The 20,916-nt window shown below is 37.5% G+C and overlaps 1 protein-coding gene across 1 annotated transcript; it reads left to right on the plus strand.

The window, feature by feature from the left end:
• The first annotated feature begins 7 nt into the window (after window positions 1-7).
• Window positions 8-20,869, plus strand: LOC105316850 (uncharacterized threonine-rich GPI-anchored glycoprotein PJ4664.02). The gene is made up of 12 exons (XM_019993567.1): window positions 8-463; window positions 973-1,145; window positions 2,024-2,470; window positions 4,118-4,378; window positions 4,870-4,936; window positions 5,494-17,648; window positions 17,699-17,736; window positions 17,782-18,052; window positions 18,243-18,751; window positions 18,827-19,026; window positions 19,179-19,376; window positions 19,507-20,869. Exons 1-12 carry the CDS (start codon window positions 194-196, stop codon window positions 20,785-20,787), a joined length of 15,870 nt encoding a protein of 5,289 aa, XP_019849126.1. The 5' UTR covers window positions 8-193; the 3' UTR covers window positions 20,788-20,869.
• The last annotated feature ends 47 nt before the right edge of the window (window positions 20,870-20,916 follow it).

Consider the following 20,916-nt stretch of genomic DNA (forward strand, 5'->3'; position numbering starts at 1 on the left):
CCCCACACACAAACAGTGAGGAACTGCTTTGCTGACAGACTATCCTACACAGTAGCGCCTCTCTAGAAAGGAACAGAAGCAGAGTGGCTGCAGTACTTTTGAACATTCTTACGGCTTGTATCTCCTCGTTAGCGCCTCTCAGTCAGATGTTACTAGCACATTGTTAACTTGTAAAAAGAAGGCACCACAGGCTATGAAAGAACAGCAGGAGCAGAAAGGCTCGCTGTACAGAGTCAGACCGAGAAGTAGACGGAGATGGCTAGAGCAGACACCCACCCTCTTCTCAACTCTTCTCTTCCTCTTCTTTTTACTCTCCTCTCCCTCTCTTGCTCAGGACACGAGCTCTGATTTAGTTGAGTATGATTGTGTATATACCAACAGTACAGTCCCCTCTTGTTCATCAGTCTGCTCCCAGACTTGCTTCTACTCGCTGCTACCAGCCACTTGTAGCCCAGAGGGCAATGTAAGTCTTAACATTAACAACAGATACACTTACATTTAGTGTATCTACCATACTGCATTAAATTCCATTCATTCTTACTGTACTAATGTTGACAAACAATTTGTATTTTACTGGCACATTAATATCATTTGCGTAGCTCCCTTTGTCACATCTCTCATTCCTCCCACCACCTCCACAAGGAGGAGGAGGGAGTCATCTACCCCTCCATGCATTGTTTTGGTATGTGCAGTAACATGAGGAGATTGACAGTTATCAATCTTGTCATTCTGTACTGGATATGGAGTGTGGTAGCGTGTTACATGTAGGGCGGGCCCAATAACTCTCAGCATTTTTGTTAAGTGTAGTTTACTTATAATATACATGCATGTTCTCAAAATCATTTTACTTGCTGCAATTATATATCCTATATCATCATTAGCATTCATATTGTGGTTTTGTAAGAAATGCAAGTGATTACTCTCACCATTGTGATTACTCTCACCATTGTGATTACTTGTTATCTTTTGTAGGATTTAGTTTACGAGAGCATCAGCAGACCAGACAGTACTGGCCCATCTGTCATGTTCGATGATGCATATAATGTACCTCAATCAGTGCTGGAGAGTTTATCGCCATCCAACTTATTCTTAAACCCATTCACACTCTCAATGTGGGTATACCCCATGGGAGAAATAGCTGACAAGTAAGCACCCCAGTAATAACTGATACTATTATAATTATTATTTATATAATGTCTGTGGTTATATGGTACTCAGATTATGCATTCTAATCGCATTATGTCATAAATGTAATTAATATCCAGTCACAAGTATTAAATGCATCGCTGAGTGTATTTTATTCTGACAATTAAAGGCTTCAATTAATAAGCAATAATAATATTTTACAATGATAAAGGAAAGGGCAAATTGCCAATTGAAAATCATAATTCTTGTGCAACGTAACCCAAAAATGTCAAAATGAAAACGAAATTACAATGAAAGTAGACTATACATAGATATTTTAATGATGGCATAATTGCTAATAGTTATACTCGTAAGTCAATAATCTGTTATTGGAAGCAGCTCAAACTTCCTACATTATAAGCATATCATTATGTGTAGATATACATGCACAGCATCTGTAATAAGAAATGAATAGCCCCAAAGATGCCATTTCTAATAGAAATGCAATCAAGAAGTTTGGGCTGATTCCAATAACAAAATATTGAGCTAGAAGCATCTAAAAAATAAGCAAAATTACACCAAATGACCATTTTGACATTGGATACCACAAGTATGTAAAGTATTAGATGTTACAATAGTTATTTGATTGCGTATATTATTGTCAGTATGCAGTGCTGTACATCTTAGTTCAGCATCAAGTGTGTACTGTATTGTAGCATGGAATTCAGTAGGAGGATCAACTCTTGTTCCTCTAAAGCTAGAGGCAATTTAATTTGTCTATTAGATAATAATTCTAATTACGATGATAATATAGCCATTACCCTGTTTGATAAGACTGTACAATTATGTACATGCATTAGCATTTTTACTTACATATCGAAATTTCCCTCCCCTGTAGCTCAAGTGTTCTAATCCAAATTGAGTCTATGGATGTAGAGCTGACTTTATACGTTGATTCAAGATGGCTACTAATCACCAACAGTTCCTCTATTTCAACAATGAACTCTTACAATACCACACACAGACTCAACCTTCACCAATGGACTCATCTTACAGTAATTGCTAGTGAGCAAGATGAGCTACTCATTGCTGTTAATAACTTGTTATTGAACACTTCTTTGACTATTGATCCAAACAGTGATGAGCCCATTAGCATATCCCTTGCTGGGGATGTAAGTGGTGACTATCATTTTCCTGGCTTGATGTCTGATGTTGGCGTGTTCTCTAATTCCCTCTCGGCTTCTCAAGTCTCAATTCTTGCCGGTGGTTTTACTCCTCCCGAGTTTCTTCCTCAGTGTCTCTGTAGGGAAGGATTAGAGTCTGAGCTTTGTGATGGCTCTTTGAGGTAAGAAAGAGAGAGGGGGAGTGAGTAAAAAGGAGAGAGGGGGAGAGTGAAAAAAAGAGAGGGGGGAGAGTGAAAAAGAGAGAGGGGGAGTGAGTGAAAAAGAGAGAGGGGGAGAGTGAAAGAGAGAGAGAGGGGGGGAGAGTGGGGAGAGTGAAAGAGAGAGAGAGAGGGGGGGAGAGTGGGGAGAGTGAAAGAGAGAGAGCAGGAGTGCATGTTTCTGTTTATCTATGCACAGTTAAATGTTATGATTGTTTGTTATTATTCTGTTTTTGTGTTTCATTGTGTGATGTATTATATTTGTGTTGTGGCATTTTATTTGTGTTCATACTAATAATCTGCTCCACTGAGTTGGGCATGTACATGTACATGTACATGTATATGCGCCTGCAACTCCTTCCTGTGTGCTCTGCATGTACTTTTAATCTTTCTCCTTTAATATCTTTGTTGTTCAACCCAGCTGGCTTATTGATTCCCCTGTTTAATCTTCCATTAAGTTCATAATTGTTTGTTAGTTTAATCATTCTCTAGCTCATTTTGCATACGTTGTTTTTGTTGTTTTTGCTATTATTCGTTTCAGGTGTTTACACTAAACCAGCAGCTGCATTTTCATAACATTTATCATTAGTTTATAGAAGTATCCACTTTGGTATCCTTTTCATTTTGGTTCAGATAGTTGATGCGTTTTCATGTACTAGTCTAAACAGGAATCAAAAAGTCTCTGTTTACATGCGAAATGGATTAGTATAAACGGGGCCTTAATGTCTATTATTTTGATTATAGTGCAGTATGGTGCATGCATGTACATGTACATTGCATGTGTGTAATTGTGTATGTGCTGATCATTGTCTATCTCTTATCAATGGAAATGCATAGTTAAAATAATTAGGTTGTGTGCAAACATTGCTATTGCTGGTTTTCATCTTGTTGTGCATGTACATGTACAATGTACTAGTTATCATACTACATTCAATTCAGTGTTCTAAGTACATGATAGCAAGAGCAAAACCAGTTTAAGTATGCACTTTATACTGTCAACTACATGACTTTATTTTTTTACTCTTTGTTTTGCTACATTAATTTGATTAGGCGGTTAATCTGTTTATTTTAGTATTTTGTAAGATGCTATTACACGTAGTTGGTATGAAATTACAGCTTTTGCGTATGAAGTATGCCTGTACTCTATAGTAGTCTATGCTATAGTAGTTTATGCATGTACATATGCATGCGCATGATAAATCATAGTATTTTGTTGTGTCTAATGCAATGAAGTATATACTGTACAAATGATGTATATACATGTATTATGAGAGATATATTATTAGTATGGTCAGTATTATTATTAGTGTATGATTAGTATACTATTAGTGTATGATTAGTATACTATTAGTGTGCATCAATATATGGTGTATAATTGTGACCTTAAGCTGCTATACTCTGGAATGTGTGTAGTCATTATTTGGATGACAGATTATTAGTGTCACTGAGTCAGTGTGTACGTATGTACTAGTTTGTGTATATGTACATGTACATGTAATTGAAACTACCCACAAACATCATCAGGATTACTATGATTTCACATATCACTTTCATACGCTACATTTTCAGGAGCACGTGTTATTTAAAATATCCTTCTATTGCCTTGTATAGGTACCGTATTAATTCGCATCCTGTTGAATTCATTACCGATAATAATGTCTCTACTTATTGGGAGTCCAGTAATTCATCAGTCACTGTCTCTCTTGGGCTAGCAACAGTCACGAGTCTCTCTAAGATTTTTCTTGATTTTAGAGACTTTTCTCCAGCTGCTCTTCGCCTCCAGTACCTCATGGAGCCCACTAAAGTGTGGAATGATATTCAGTTTTATGCAAGGGACTGTAGTACCAGTTTTGGACAAGAAGAAAGTAACAGGTATTAAAAAACATTACAAGACAAAACAAATATTTGAAGGTTTTTTCCAAGAATGAGTAAATTTATGAAAAAAATGTCTTGAATGTTGTAACTTTCTTGTGAAGATTATAATAATACCCATAACACAAATTAAATTCCATTATTACGGTTACAACAGCTCAACAAATTGCTATGTGCATGCTTGAGTGTGTGTGTGCATTTGCTAGCAATGCAAATAGTCATTTTCCATTTTTGTATGTGATACAATAAGACAGGGATTCACATGATCCTGATATGGGATGAACAATGTTATTCTTCACACATCTAATTGTATTCAATTGTTGTGAATTTGATTACTAGCGATAATAAATTTTGTTTTTCTTATTATTTTTTGTTATAACTAATTATCATTGACAGTGAATAAACTTGTATAATTATTATAATTAATGACTGTGTTTATAAACCAAGTATTATTATTGCGTGAGGTATTTGTTATTTTTTTTATCTTGTAGTGTTAACAGCATCAGTTCAGTGATCTGTCAGGCAATATCATCCAATGATACAAGTCTAGCGTTTTATGTGAGTCAATTACATGTACATGTATGATTATTTCAATTAATAATTGTTGTGCTAAAAAAATTTATATTCTTAAGAAGTAATTTTTTAGCATGATAATGGTTCAAATTTATACACATGAGCCAAACAAAATTGTAATTCTTTACTATACTCACAAATCTTTGTCCTGAAATGTGTTAGCTGGTATAATCTCAGCTGTCGTGGAGTATTTTGTTTTGACAATTTAATCTAATATTCCACAGTGTGTCACAATTTTAATGAGTAGCAGTTATTTCATGTACACTTACATATCATAACACTATTTGCTATATATGGCTGTGAAATTATGTACAAAAAATCATTTACATCTTCTGATACATATTGTATCAGTATGACTTTCCACTATGTGAGAGGTTTGACCCACTCAAAAGTCTTGATATTTGAAACCATTACAGAAATTGAAAATCCTTTCCTACCTATTTTTAAAAATTCAATAATATTTATATCTTTTAATTATTATTTTGTATTGTATGTATAATAAATATTTTCACGTGGTTTCATATATCATTGTAATCCTAAAGGTAACTGCTAATGGACGTGACAATTTTTCAGCCGAGAGTTTAAGTTCCACTTTTAATGCATCACAAATTCGCCTAGTCATTCAAAGTACCTCAATGGAGATGATACGTTTGGAAAGAGTACAAGTTTGTAGCAACTTTGAAACAAATCTGAATACATTACCTTCTTGTATGGCTCTCATTAGCAGTAGTTCCTCTTATTCATTCGATGCAACTAGATCTAGCAGTGATGTCTTGTTTACCATGGAATCTGTTGATTCAGCAACTGAAACACTTGCACTTGATTCTTCGATGATCATTTCGTCTGTTCGCTCGTCTTCATTTTTAAACCTCGTCTCATCCAGTGAGTCTCTTGTTATAAGCACATCTGGAGCTGAATCAATATTCCCTTCATCAACACAATCAGTTATGAACATTGAAGATATAAGCTCTTCCCCGTTTGCCTTAACCACATCAAATGTAGTGCTCACACAGTCTTCTTCACTAGAGCAAGCTGCTATATCTTCTAGCGACTTATTAATGTCAGAGTCTAACGTTATGATCACTTCATCTGAGACTTTTGTATTTTTATCTTCTGTTGATGTTGCTCCTTCTAGTCAGTCATCAACGAGTTCTCTGGTTTTGGAATCGACTCAAGAGTTAGTCTCTCAGTCTCCTTCTGTGGAGGCTGCTACTACTCCTTCTCTTTTTTTTTCTACTGAGTTAACTGCTTCTTTGTCTCTTTCAGGGTCTATAATGATTCCATCTCCATCTCCTTCAGAAGATGTAGCAATAGAATCTTCTCTAAGTCTTGCTTCCTCAATAGTTTTAATGACATCATCTATTGAGACAGGAGTGGCTTCAGACATCCTGTCTGTTTCTGACATGCTGTCTTTTAACTTTACATCTGCAATAGTCTCATCAGAACTTCTTTTATCCTCTAGTGATGATTTGATAGTGTCTCCATCTCCTTCAAGGGTCATTACAACAAGTGAAGTGGTACTAACATCTTCAGATGTTTCTTTATCTTCTTCAGATAATGACATGAACTTCGTCTCAGTTTTTATTAGTTTTTTAGCTTCTTCTACAGAAGTTTCTTCATCTGTTTTTGACATAACATCTTCTTCTGTAGTTCCTTCTTCGTTCGTAACTCTGACACAATTTCCCAGTTCATCTTCAACTCTAGAAATGACATCATTTTTGGACACTGAAGGATTTGGTATGGCAACAATTTCAGAGCAAACCTCAACACTGCAGCTACCAACCATTGAAGCAACCTCAAGTGGAGAAATACCATCATCAACCATTGAGGTATCTTCAACTGAAGATATAGAACTATCGCCATCATTAAGCATTGAAGCAACATCATCGTCTAATGAAGGAATAGAACTAACACCATCTTTAACCATTCAGCTAACAAGCATTGAAGCAACATCAAGTGAAGGCATTGAAGAAACTCCATCCTTAAGCATTGAAGCATCTTCAATAGAGTTGACGTCATCTTTGAGCATTGAAGCAACCTCAAGTGAAGGCATTGAAGAAACTCCATCCTTAAGCATTGAAGCATTTTCAATAGAGTTGACGTCATCTTTGAGCATTGAAGCAACCTCAAGTGAAGGCATTGAACTAACAATTGAGGTATCCTCAACACAAGAGATAGAATTCACATCGTCTTTTGACATTGTAGCAACCTCATCTGAAAGTATAAAACTAACACAATCTTTAAGCATTGAAGCAACCTCAACTGAAAACCTAGCCTCACCTTCAATTTTTGAAGTTTCTTCATCAGAGGAAATAGAAGCTACACTATCTTTTACTATTGAAGTATCTTCATCTCTAGAGATTGAGTCCACATCACCTTCAATCATTGAAGTTTCTTCATCTCCAGAAATTGAGCCCACATCATCTTCAATCACTGAAGTATCTTCATCTCCAGAAATTGAGCCCACATCATCTTTAATCATTGAAGAATCTTCGTCTTTAGAGATTGAGCCCTCATCATCTTTAATCCTCACTGAAGTATCTTCGTCTCCAGAAATTGAGCCCACATCATCTTCAATCATTGAAGTTTCTTCATCTCCTGAGATTGAGCCCACATCATCTTTAATCATTGAAGAATCTTCGTCTTTAGAGATTGAGCCCACATCATCTTTAATCCTCACTGAAGTATCTTCATCTCCAGAGATTGAGCCCACATCATCTTCAATCATTGAAGTATCTTCATCTCCAGAGATTGAGCCCACGTCATCTTCAATCACTGAAGTTTCTTCATCTCCAGAGATTGAACCCACATCATCTTTAATCATTGAAGAATCTTCGTCTTTAGAGATTGAGCCCACGTCATCTTTAATCCTCACTGAAGTATCTTCATCTCTAGAGATTGAGCCCACATCATCTTTAATCATTGAAGAATCTTCGTCTTTAGAGATTGAGCCCACATCATCTTTAATCCTCACTGGAGTATCTTCATCTCTAGAGATTGAGCCCACATCATCTTCAATCATTGAAGTATCTTCATCTCCAGAGATTGAGCCCACATCATCTTTAATCATTGAAGAATCTTCGTCTTTAGAGATTGAGCCCACATCATCTTTAATCCTCACTGAAGTATCTTCGTCTCCAGAAATTGAGCCCACATCATCTTCAATCATTGAAGTATCTTCATCTCCAGAGATTGAACCTACATCATCTTTAATCCTCACTGAAGTATCTTCATCTCCAGAGATTGAGCCCACATCATCTTTAATCATTGAAGTATCTTCATCTCCAGAAATTGAACCCACATCATCTTTAATCATTGAAGAATCTTCGTCTTTAGAGATTGAGCCCACATCATCTTTAATCCTCACTGAAGTATCTTCATCTCCAGAAATTGAGCCCACATCATCTTTAATCATTGAAGTATCTTCATCTCCAGAAATTGAACCTACATCATCTTTAATCCTCACTGAAGTATCTTCATCTCCAGAGATTGAGCCCACATCATCTTCAATCATTGAAGTATCTTCATCTCCAGAAATTGAGCCCACATCATCTTCAATCATTGAAGTATCTTCATCTCCAGAAATTGAACCCACATCATCTTCAATCATTGAAGAATCTTCATCTCCAGAAATTGGGCCCACATCATCTTTAATCACTGAAGTATCTTCATCTCCAGAAATTGGGCCCACGTCATCTTTTATCATTGAGGTATCTTCAACTGAGGTAATACAGTCATCATCTATTGAAGTATCTTCGTCTGAAGAGATTGAGCCAACACCATCTCCAACCATTGCCATATCTTCATCTGAAGAGATAGAACCAACAACATCTTTAGTCCTCTCACCCTCTCCCTCTTCTACTTTTAGTTTCATATCAGTTTCAGTTACTCCCACTGTCACTATAAATGAAGGATTTGGAGTTATATTGGAAGAGCCTCAAAAAATTGAGAGCAATGACAATTTGATGTATAATTTTAGCTTTGGTTTATTTGGCATTAAACTAGCAGGTGAAGATGCTTCTTCCATTACAGTTCAAATTGGCAATTTCTCAGTACAAGAATCCTTCACTCAAAGCCTTCAGACAATTAAAAGTATTACTGGTGCTCTTTCTACTCATAGCCTCTGGCCAGACCAACCGTTATTGACAGTGTTGGTACAAGCACGGGACATGTTTGATAACACATTAGTAGGAACATTTTCCCCTCTCATCATTACAGCAGAGCACAGTACTTTAGGATTGATGGAATTTTATGAGTGTGAATCATTGCCAGTGGTTTCTAGTGGTACCTGTACTGCAATGATTGGCATTGATGATGATTGGTTTATTAGCAATGAGATCTCTTTTGTTACTTTTACCATTGAAATCAATGAGACTATTTTTACTATAGGCTCAGTTGAACTACACTCACCTCCTTCAATTAGTTTAACAAATAGTTTATACATTCAGCTACCTCAGACTCCTCTAATGCCTGGCGGGTCTGCTTCACTCTTCATCAAATCATCTTACAACTATTCAATATTTGGCTTTAATATTGACTGTAGACTTGAAGGAGGAGGAGAAGGAGAGAATGCTGCATTTATCTCACCTCGTTCACCACAAGAGTACAGTCTATTGTATGAATACTATCAAGACCAGAGGGATAGGATAGCATTAAGCGGATTCAGAAATAGAAACCAGTTCAGTACTGCCCTGGTCAATAGGACACTAGGAGATCAGACATTAGTTACTTTCAATCTTTCAAATATTTCTGAGAATTATGATATTAGCTGTTATAGTAAAGGATTGAGCCTTACTACCAGACTTGTATTAGTCCCAGTACAAGCAAGTACTAGACTACCTGTACTGATGATATCAAGGGATGGCAATGCAAGTGAAGTAGGAGAAATATTACATCAAGAGAAGAGAGTTGCTGCAATACTTCCTTATGCACACCACAACACCTTCCTTAACATAGCAACTGTCAATGGATCTAGACAGGATCTAGGAGCAATAAAAGCAATAGCTTTGTACAATGATGGAACCTTTGATGAAACAAGCAGTCTCGCCTGCACTAGCTTGGATAAGGATGCCATCCAAGTTGAGAGTGATTGCTCTAACATTTATTTTAACGGCTCGGAGACGGATGGTATTGATGCTAATATTACAGTGCGGCATGCTGCCCTCAATGATTATTCTTCACTGCTGGTAAGAGTTTGGATATTGAGGCAAAACACAATTGCAATTAGTTTAAAAGATTCTGTGCTTAACGCAACAGGGACTTGCAATAACAGCACCTTTTATCAGACTAGTGAAGTTAGTCTGCAAGGGATTATTAGACACAATGCACAAATGCACACTGTCGTAGTAACTCCTGTACTAAAGCACTTACTAACAACTGTTAATGCTAGTATTGCAATAGTGGATGATACACGTGTAGTTGGTCAAAGCCCAGGGACTACTGGTCTGTGTCTTGGTAGCAGTTGTACAAATGTAACTGTTTCTAATGAGTTTGCTTCTCCTTTGTATCTCAGCCTTTTCCCTTTCTCAAGTCTCACAATTAATCTAGATAGTCTTAGCATTGATCCAGAACAGGCTCAAATTGGTTTGATCAGCGTAGGCCAAGAGTTCCATTATCGGTCTCAACCAGTTTTCATAAACACTTTACTAGTGTATGAGGATGATAGTGCAATAGACATTGACACTAGCAGTGAATTGTATCTAAGTGTAAGTGATAATCAAATATATGATAGATTATACTTTATACAAGATGGAGATGATGAAACCATGCCTGTAATTGGAGGAACATGGAGCCAATGCAGCGAGACTGTTTCTGGTTCCGTAGCTATTAATATCAGTCTTTACTCACCACTTAGCATATTAATTGATGCAATCACATTAACTATGGCACCAAGGAATGATCCATTAGTAGTGTTAGGCTATGCTCAGTCAGACTCACTGCTCACTCTCATTGCTGAGTATGAGGATCCTGACTATGATGGACCAATCACTAGTAATGCTACTTATAATGTAACGGTCAATGATACTTCAGTCCTTACTTTTAGTACTGACGCTAATGGGAGCATCACTCTATATCCAGTCCAGCAAGGATATGCTATTGTACAGGTCTATGTGTTTGAGTATGATCTTAGCTCCAGCATTAATGTTACTGTTCTAGAAAGTGAGCCACAAATCAGGTTTTTACTAAACACTAATTCATCAGAAATGCCTGTTAATACTATACAGCACATTGCTAACACCCAGCACTATCAGGAAGTGAGGGCTGAAGCAATCTTAAACATATTTCTGACTAATACAACTCAGATAGTCACTAATGCAATCTTTACTAGTGGCAATGATTCTATACTCCAGCTTAATGGAAACACAGTTTCTGTTAATGGAGTCTTAAGCATTGATCAAAATGTAAATATCACAGCTACCTTAAATGGAGGAGAGAGTAACATTACTGCCATTGCTTCATTAGGCATTAGCACTGATTCCTGTGATGTCACTGGTGTACAAATTGATTTTCCTAATGAATTTATTGACTTTCCTGGTATGGAGAGGATAGCTAATTGTAGGGTAATGCTGTGCAATGGATCGCTCATTGAGAAAGCTTTTAATAGTCAAACCGGTGATCCTCTCTATGGCAATGAATTTGTAAGCATTGGCATAAGTGATTCTAATGCAGCCATTGTGATGAATAATACTAGTATAATAAAACTAGTTGGAACAGCAGTAGAACCTGTATCAGTATACTGCACCAGTGGAAATTTTAGGAACACAGTGTCTGTGATATTCAATACACTACCAAATGAAGGAGAGGTTGACCTTGGTACCAATGATGGCCTTCCTTTTACAACCACTGATGAGTCTGAAGTAATGATACCAGTCACCATAGGAGCTGGTGTTTATAAGATTGGTGCTGTAGAGATTAACATACAATATGATCCAGAGACTGCTCTCTTCCTCACTGCAAGCCAAGGCATGGATTGGTCCAATGGGTCTCTTTCTGTTGCTGAAGTGAGCACCAACAGCCTAAGACTTGGAGGTGTCTTGAACAATGGTGTACGAGACTCCACACTACATCTTGCTAATGTGTACTTTAAAATGCTAGAGGGTGCGAGCAATAATGTAACTATACTCAGAGCAACACCAGTGCTATTGGCTGTAGGTAATCTCTCCCTGACTAATGTCACTCCAGGCAATCCCCAGGCAAACACACTCTCAGTTACTCTACCTAACAGCAGGAGCAGACGTGATTTAAGGAGAGCCAAGCGCCAAGTAAGTACCTCTTGCCCTCCATATCCAGTGGGCGACATTAACGCCGACTGTTGTGTCGATCAGAGAGATGTCTATTACTTTCAAGAGTACAATCTAGCCAGTATTCACAACTTCACTGGCTCAGAGGAAGCCAGCTTGATCAATCAGACTATAGAAGACAATGGCATTGTGGTTGATGTGGATGGAGACGGTTTTGTGACTCTTGACGATATTGTCACAGTAGAGCAAGTCAGTAGTGGGCTTGTGTACAATATGTCTGCCTCTTATGACCTTTCCTGTGATTGTAGCTTTGTTATAAACATCAGTATATCCACTGTTAATGGATTGCAAGTCGAGACAGAGAGTTTACACGTATTTGTACACTTGGCACACAATCAGAGTCAGTTTATTGAACAAGTGAATGATATCCAGTTCTCTTATGGCAGTCTTCATCAAGTCTTTGAGGATAATAATGGTCTGTATACGGCCGTCCTTCGTGCTAATCTGAGCACTTCTGGTGATACAACTGCACTCTATCAAGTTAGAGGAGTCTCAAGCTTCTCCGTGCCTGATGTAGGATTGTCATTCATTCAAGCAGTGGCTGACAACAATGGGGAGATAAGTAAATCGAGAGTATCAGGTTTATTTGGAAGCACTCCTCTTTCTGGAGATAGGGAAGGCCCATTCATCATTGATATCAATGCTACAGACAGTCAAATCATATCACTGACATTGGATGACCTAATGCCTCATATTATAATAAATCCAACTTGTATTAATATTCCTCCTACTACATTGCCTTCTTTACCATTGCTGCTACAAGTCAATAGAGACGAGTACTTTGTTGGTAATGTAACACAACTTAATCAAACATATTATGAAGGTAGAGTGTTGATTCTTAGCAACAATGGGTCATCAATGGGTGGATCTGTCACTGCTAGTGTTGAGTCTCTTCAAACATCTCTTTCAGTCTCTCGTTCACTCTCTCAAGTTAATTCTCTCCGTCATCCAATAGCTTCATTTGATGAGTATTCTAAAATATTGACTACCACAATACAAGCCTTTAATAATATTGACTATGCATTCAATATACAATCAAGTACCATCAATATCAGTATAGTGACTCAATCTAATGATGCTATTGCTAACACTCTGTGCATCCCTAACAGTGAGTCTGGTGTATGTCAAAGCTCCTTTAATCTTAGTTCTTATGATTTCAGTCAGTTGACAGTGACATTCAGTTTAATAGGTAATGAAGGTAACGTTGTAGAGTCATCAATGGTAACTGTTAATGTTAGTTCTAAGCTGTCGTTTCAAGGAGACGGTGTGAGTATCCTTCTTCCTTCCTATACTCTTAAGCCAGGGTCATCCTTTGACATTGAAGTATACTCAAACACGACATATCCACTCATCTCTTTCCTTTTCAACTTTACCCTCTCTGCAAGGATCAGTCTCACAAGCACTCACTCTCCTGACAAACTGTGGGGCGTGTACTGTACACAGAGTTTATCGTGTGTTGGTTATAGAACAAACTTTCAGAGTCTGTCGGTATCTCAACTCTCTTCACCAGAGCACCTCTTCACTGCTAGCCTATACATACCTGAGGATTATACCGAGTCTAGTGTGAAGGTATCTGCCAGTATACGTGAAATGAACAACCTGTTCTATCAGCCAGTATCTTTTACTGGTATAATGATAGTCAATGCTAGTGGTAGTGGGCATCTCAATGAAGCTACTGTTAGCATAGATCCTAGTAATGACCTCATTGCTTTGTATGCTCATGCTCCACAGACTGAGCTTGTGAACACAGCAGTGCTGAATGAAGGGTTGGTCACTATCCCTATCAGCGTATCAGGACTATATGAGAATAATACTATAGCTAGTATATCAGGATATTCTTGTCAGCTCAGTGATAGTGAAGTCTCTCTTCATATTAATAGTGATTGTAGTGCAGTATTTGTGAATGGATCAGAAACTAAAGGAGCCGACAATGTCATACTGACCATAACACTGGAATCTGTTACTACTAGTATAGGCTTTAAGGTCTGGTTTCCAAGTTTACCTGCTCAACTCCAGTTAGGTAGTAATGTATTAAAAGCTATAGATGGGGCAATAGATGCTACCTCTTGTGGTGCTCAGCTCTACCAATCAACTACAATAACAGCAATCTCAAACCTCACCACTGGAACAGAATCTCTGATAAACGTTGATTTATCTCAATACGTATTGAATAGAATCAGATTCACACCAGCTGGATCAATAGAGCTAAACGAAACCAGTAGAATGATACAAGGTATCAGTCCAGCAACAGTTACATTATACCCTACACTCAATGGCTTATTTGATAATGTTACATTTCAAGTGTCTCAGGAAAGAGTGTCGATTCATTACCTTTACACTATAATACTGAGTAGTATTAGTCTCAGGGTGAGCGATGACAGTAGCAGTAGTGGAGAGTACAATTTCTATCTCTCGTTATCATCTTCTTTTCAATATGTTAATGATACTGGTGTCTCAGTCACGCTAGCTGTCTTCAGTGATGGCTCTACAATGCCTGTTACTGATCTTGTATCAGTTAGTTCTTCTAATAAAGATATACTCTATTCTACTGATAATGAATTGTTCACAGCAGTCTCTAATGGAAGTACTACCATCAGTACTGAATGGTATAATCCAAGCCCAGCTAATTGTACCCCAACCGTCTCATGTTTAAGGACTAGTTATGATGACGTCTCTCTCTCACTGTCTCTGCCTACTGAGCTCATAGTGATGGCATCAAGTGTTCAATTGACTGCTTGTGAGGCCATTGCTCAGCTATTACCATCAATACCACTTCAAGTTGAGTTATATGCATTATTAGTGTATCCTAATGGTGATGAAGTGAACGTCACAGAATACGTTAGCATCAATGATACAGTAAGAGGAGGAGATGATGATAGTGTTATTGCATTGAATGCAAATACACTAAATAATCAATCAACGACACTGCTCTTTAGCTATACAGGATCTGGTGTTACTTTAATGAAAACTATAAGCATTGAAGTAGTTAGCATCAATACTTTTGCTAGTAATCTCTCTCTGCTCTCAGTTCCAGGCAATAATCCTATCACTACATTCAATAGTATAGAAGGAACAAATATCTATCAGCAAGCTCAACTAGTAGGTAACATTGCATTCAGTAATGGCATGGTAATGTCTTTATCAAACCTCCCTTCTTCAATGTATAGTATTAATCAATCTTCTGATGCTATCTCTATCAATAACATGTCAGTAATAATACAATCTCCACCTAACACTCAAACTAATGTCACTATTAACTTGATGCTAATAGGATGTAATGATGTAGTTGCATCAATTGAAGTGACTATTAATCCACCCACTGATAATAATAATGTTATAAGTGTGAACAGTGTTAGTATTACCACACCACTGATTGGTAGGGAAGGAGATGCAGTAGAATTAGACGTTTCCTTAAACCTGAATGGAGGAGTTATATATTCACTGAGAGACTTTGCTTCTAATGCAAGAGCAAATATAACAGATATAGTATCATTCACAACCACTGCCAATGAGTACATTAGAATTACCCCATCCACAGCTACATGCATACTTTACAGACAATCAAGCTGCTCTAATGTTACTATTACAATCGCAATCACCAGTGGTACCTTTAGTAATGATGTTAGTGCATCAGTAGTGATTCTACCTGGATCACTAGAGATAGGATTGAAAGGACCAGTTAGTACCATTAACACTAATAGACTCATCTCTCTACCACTGTCCCTCAATACTCATACTTACACTGTCAGTGGGATTGAAGGATCACTGATGTATAACAGTAGCCTCTTACAAGTAGTTAATGTAACTGTGGAGGATACACAATGGCCTGGAGGTGTCATGTTTTACAATACAGAGTCAATCAATGATAGATCGGTACTGATATTCAGTGGATTAGCATTCAATGGCGGAGTAACTGGTGACAATGTACACTTCGCTAATGTTAACCTCATGACTAAAAGTGAGGGAAGCACTGAATTATATGCTTATTTGACTAATCTCATACAATACGAGTCAAACAGCATCCCTATTAATGAGTTGGTTAGTACAAGCAGTCGCATTACACTATCAATCTCTGATAATGATGTGTGTAATGAACCTAATTATCAATCCAACCCTCTACCAATCACTTCAAACTGCTCCTCTAATACTTTACAACTAGCAAGTGGTGAGTCCTCCATTACTTGTCCTGTTAGTCTCAATACTACCACAGAGACTCTGTATAGTCTGCTCCAGACTAGTGGAGATAGTTCTGTGGATGTGAATTTGAATGGAGTCAGTGACTTGCTCGATCCACTGTATGTCACACAAGTCTCTACTGGTCTTCTTTATCTCCTCAATACATACCCTGTACTGGCTAATTCCACTCGTGATGCTAATGGTAATTATTGTAACGTGACCATCTCCTCTAAACTGATTGGAAGAGACGGCCGTCCACCGACTGACTCGTCTCTTTATTATCTTCTCAATATACAAAGTAGCTACTCATTTGATCAGTTGTTCAATGCTAGTCTCATATCTAGCAATGATAGCAATGTGCTGCTCATTCCTAGCACATATGATGAGGAGACTGGTGAGTTTACTTCATCATTGAGCACAATGTTAACAGAAATACCAGGAGGAACAGTATCAGTCTCACTTATACAGTCAACGCAAGTGGACGGCAGTGAGTATTCACCAGCTAGAGTGTTACTAATGAATAAAAGAGATGGAACAACGATGATTCAAGAATCACTTAGTATAAATACAGCTGATATTATTGTACGTCAGAATCCTCCTTATGCTCCACTGGTAACCTTTAATGATGACATAATATGCCCACCATTGCCTCTACCTCCTACTCTTTTTGAGGTCTTCTTTGACGTTGAGCCCAGTAGTAGATCATTTAGTTTTAGAATAGAGGAAAGCAGTGACTTTGGTAGCATATTCCTATATAATTGTAGTTTAATAGAGAATGTCACCTGTCTAATGAGTTTTAGGAATCACACTAATTTCAATGTCTCTGACTCATTTAACATTAGTGGAACCAGATACATCAATGTGACTGTTGCTGGTTTAAAGCCATATACTAACTATACATTCTACTTACTCAATACTAACAACCAAACAATCACTCTCAATGAGACCATAACAACAGCTGAAGCTCAACCTGAAGGATTTAATAGTCTCATGGTTCTGGATAGAGGTCCTACTAGTATTACAATAAAATGGGAATTACCAACTGAACCCAATGGACTCCTAGAACGTACTGAAGTATTAACTAATTCAATGACTGAAGGAGCAAGAAGGAAAAGAGAATTAAGTGGTCTTAAAATGTTACTAGTTGAAGAAACACAATACATAATCACTAATTTAAGCATTGCTACAGTATACAATATTACTGTCAGAATTTCTAACAGGTTAGTAATTCATTATTAACATTTTTATTATTAATTTATCTCTTTTTTAGTGTTGATAGTGTATCACAAACCATCTCAGCTAATACAAGTAAAATCAATAAAATTTTGTAATAATTTTTACTTTACTTAATAGCATTTCCTGAAGCTAATTTTTCAACATCTGTGGTGCAGCAGATGGATGGTTGTGTTAACTTAACTACTGAGTGGATATATGATCCAGTGGAATATGATATTAGTCTACATTGTACAGCTGATGGTATGACCTCAAATACAGTTAATACCAGTTTACTAGATAATGGCATTAATGATATTGTAATATGTTCTGACGGTGTTGAAAATGGTACTGGTCTCAATACAACATTTGAATGTATGGATTCATATACAGTGACATTCACTTTTATGAGGTTAGTTGTAATAAATATAGATATTGAAACATATTGAATTATATGTGTCTACTAAAAAGCATGCCCATGCTTTTTCCGGAAAGTGGCCCCCAAATTTTTATTTCATTTTGTCCTTGTGCTATATTGCTATGTAAAAAATTGAGCTAATTTTTGAGTTATGAGAGTTTCTTTTCATGTACCTCTTCTCTAGGAATGGCTTCAATACATTATCAGAAACCACAGTACAAAATATTTCTATATTTGCTTCAACAGTTACATCTACAGTCATTACTCCAGTGTCTAGTAGTAGTGAAATGTCATCATCAATGGAGATGAGTCTTCTAACATCTTCAATGTTCCCTTCTGCTAGCACTTTTTCCTCTACACTCAGTACATCTTTTTCTTTATTATCATCTTCAACATTGATAGAAACATCCACACCCTTATCTTCTATCTCATCATTATCATCCTCTCCTTCTCCTTCCACTTCATCTTCAATGTCTTCTGTTGTGGACATGGCAGCAACGAGTACTGCTGCATCTCCTTCAACCTCAACCATGTCTCCATCTACAGACATCACCTCATTTTCAATAGTAACTACAACATCACCAACCATGCCTCCATTTATAGGCACCACCTCATTTTCAATGGTAACTACAACATCATTAACCTCTATGACCTCTTCTGTGCAGACATCATCTAGTTCATCAAATACACCTGGTGAGTAATATAAACCTTATTGAAATAATAAATAATGAAATAATATTTTTTTCTTGTTAATTTTTTATATTAAAGGAGCAACTGGCCCTGGATCTGCACAAACTGGTATAGCAGTAGGTGTTGTGTTAAGTATTATAATTCTACTGGTCATTGTACTGATTGTTGTTATTCTACTGGTGATGCGTCATAGGACTAAGAAGAGAGGAACAATGGACTTCTATCGTCCTGGCTCACGTACTTCCAAAGACTACTGGTTTGAAGTAGAAGAGACTGTGGTAAGATAGTAATTATACATGAATGATGTTTTTAATGTCATAACAAAGAACTTCATGTTGGCTGTAGCTTTAATTTGTATATTTACTATTGGCAAGAATCTGATGACCAATACCTGTACTTATATCATATGCTATTTATTTGTGTATTGTAGGAGATGAGTCCTATTGATATAGTGCCAGTGGATCATCAGCCTTATGATGATCACTATCTTGATGAGACTGTGATGAGTTCTGGTATCATTGAGAATAAAGGAGTCTATGAAGATGAGACTATCAGTCACGAGGCTACTCTGTCATCAAGAGCTCTCGTGAATCACATTAAACCTCAGCCACGCCAAGGAAGGACAGTAGTAAGATATAGAGAGAGAAGAAGAGAGGGAGGGTAAAAGAGAAGGTTTGAGGTTGGAAGATAAAAAGATTTTGTACAAGAGAGAATTAACACATAACATAATGATAATATTGTGTTTCTTATTTTTCTAGACATTCAACAGTGCTGATCCATCGTCATTTACTGAACCAACCAGACCAAGCTATGATGATGTCGTTGAAGACAATGAGAGTCTCATTGACCTCAACTTCAGCGAAGACGCCATATCACAACCTTACCTCTCCCTTGGGCTCACCCCCCTCTCTCAGCTATCACCTGATCCACTGACCAGCTCAGGGAATCCTGATCTTGGGTTCTTCCCGTCAATGTTACCTCCAGTGTCTCCAATGACATCCCTTAAGACTGGTACTGGCATATCAGTAGACAGCCCAGACACTAGTGGACTCGATAGTCTAGTGATGCCTGATGCCATGCTTAATTACTCTGTACCTTTGAATGATGTGAAGAGACGACCAAGAAACAGACAAGACCCTAAGGAGTTATTGTTGAACGGTAACGTTCCCAATAGTCGCACATTAGAGCCACTCATTGAGCGAAGATCACTTGAAGTTGATGAATTCAGTTCTGGAGCTAGTGACTTTATGTTAACCAAAGGTCTCTCGAGCAACGACTCATTGAGAGCACAAGAGAACGTGCTCAATCTAATGGGCAACAGTATCACTGCACCTACTGGGTCAAGCGAAGAGAGTCAAGAAGATGACACTTGCATATTCCCTTCGGCTCATATAGAGCCATCGCCACCTTTGAAGCCAAAGAAAGCCAAAGCAGCAGCACCGAGATCAGGAAGAGACGCAATTAATGAGTATTTTGGTGGTCTTGAGCTAGGAGGAGGACCCACTGAAATGAGTAATTACAGGAACACTACTGCTAGTACTAAGCCTCAACCTTCGTCATACACTTCACCAGTACATCAAGTGGCCACTTCATCGTTCATGGACTCTTTGATGGATGAGCCTAAGCAAAGGAGACAATTGGCCAGAGAGAAAGCAAAGGCCGAACAGAAAGCGCTACTAATGAAGCAAAGAGAAGAAGAGGAGTTGCAAAAGCAAGCAAAATCACGCAGCATACACGATAGCATTGTCAAGAGCTATTCGACGTTCTCTGACTCACCAACCAAGCAGCCGTCGCCTTCTCTTGGGATTGTCCTACAGAAAGCAGCTCACATTGAAGCAGCTGCTGAACTTTTAGAGGAAGAGTCTAAGAAAGTAAAGAACTCGCAGCAATCTCAAGATTCCATAGGAACTGGGATTGATCGACCAAGATACCCATCAGTGGTGTTCTCACCTCAACACAGATACAGTAGTCGCCCACGGCAAGCAAGCACTGACTCTGTTGACATGAAAGTAACTGATGACCAAATCACTGCCTTATAGAGAAAACATGATAATTATTATTGTTTATTTTTACTATTGTTTATTATTATTATTATTATTTAATGATGTTAATGATTATTATTTTGATGTTGTTTATTGCATGTATTATGTGTGTCATTTTTAAAACAT

This window comes from Amphimedon queenslandica, unplaced genomic scaffold (genome assembly GCF_000090795.2).
Source record: "Amphimedon queenslandica unplaced genomic scaffold, v1.1 AMPQUscaffold_13492, whole genome shotgun sequence".
Lineage (NCBI taxonomy): Eukaryota > Metazoa > Porifera > Demospongiae > Haplosclerida > Niphatidae > Amphimedon > Amphimedon queenslandica.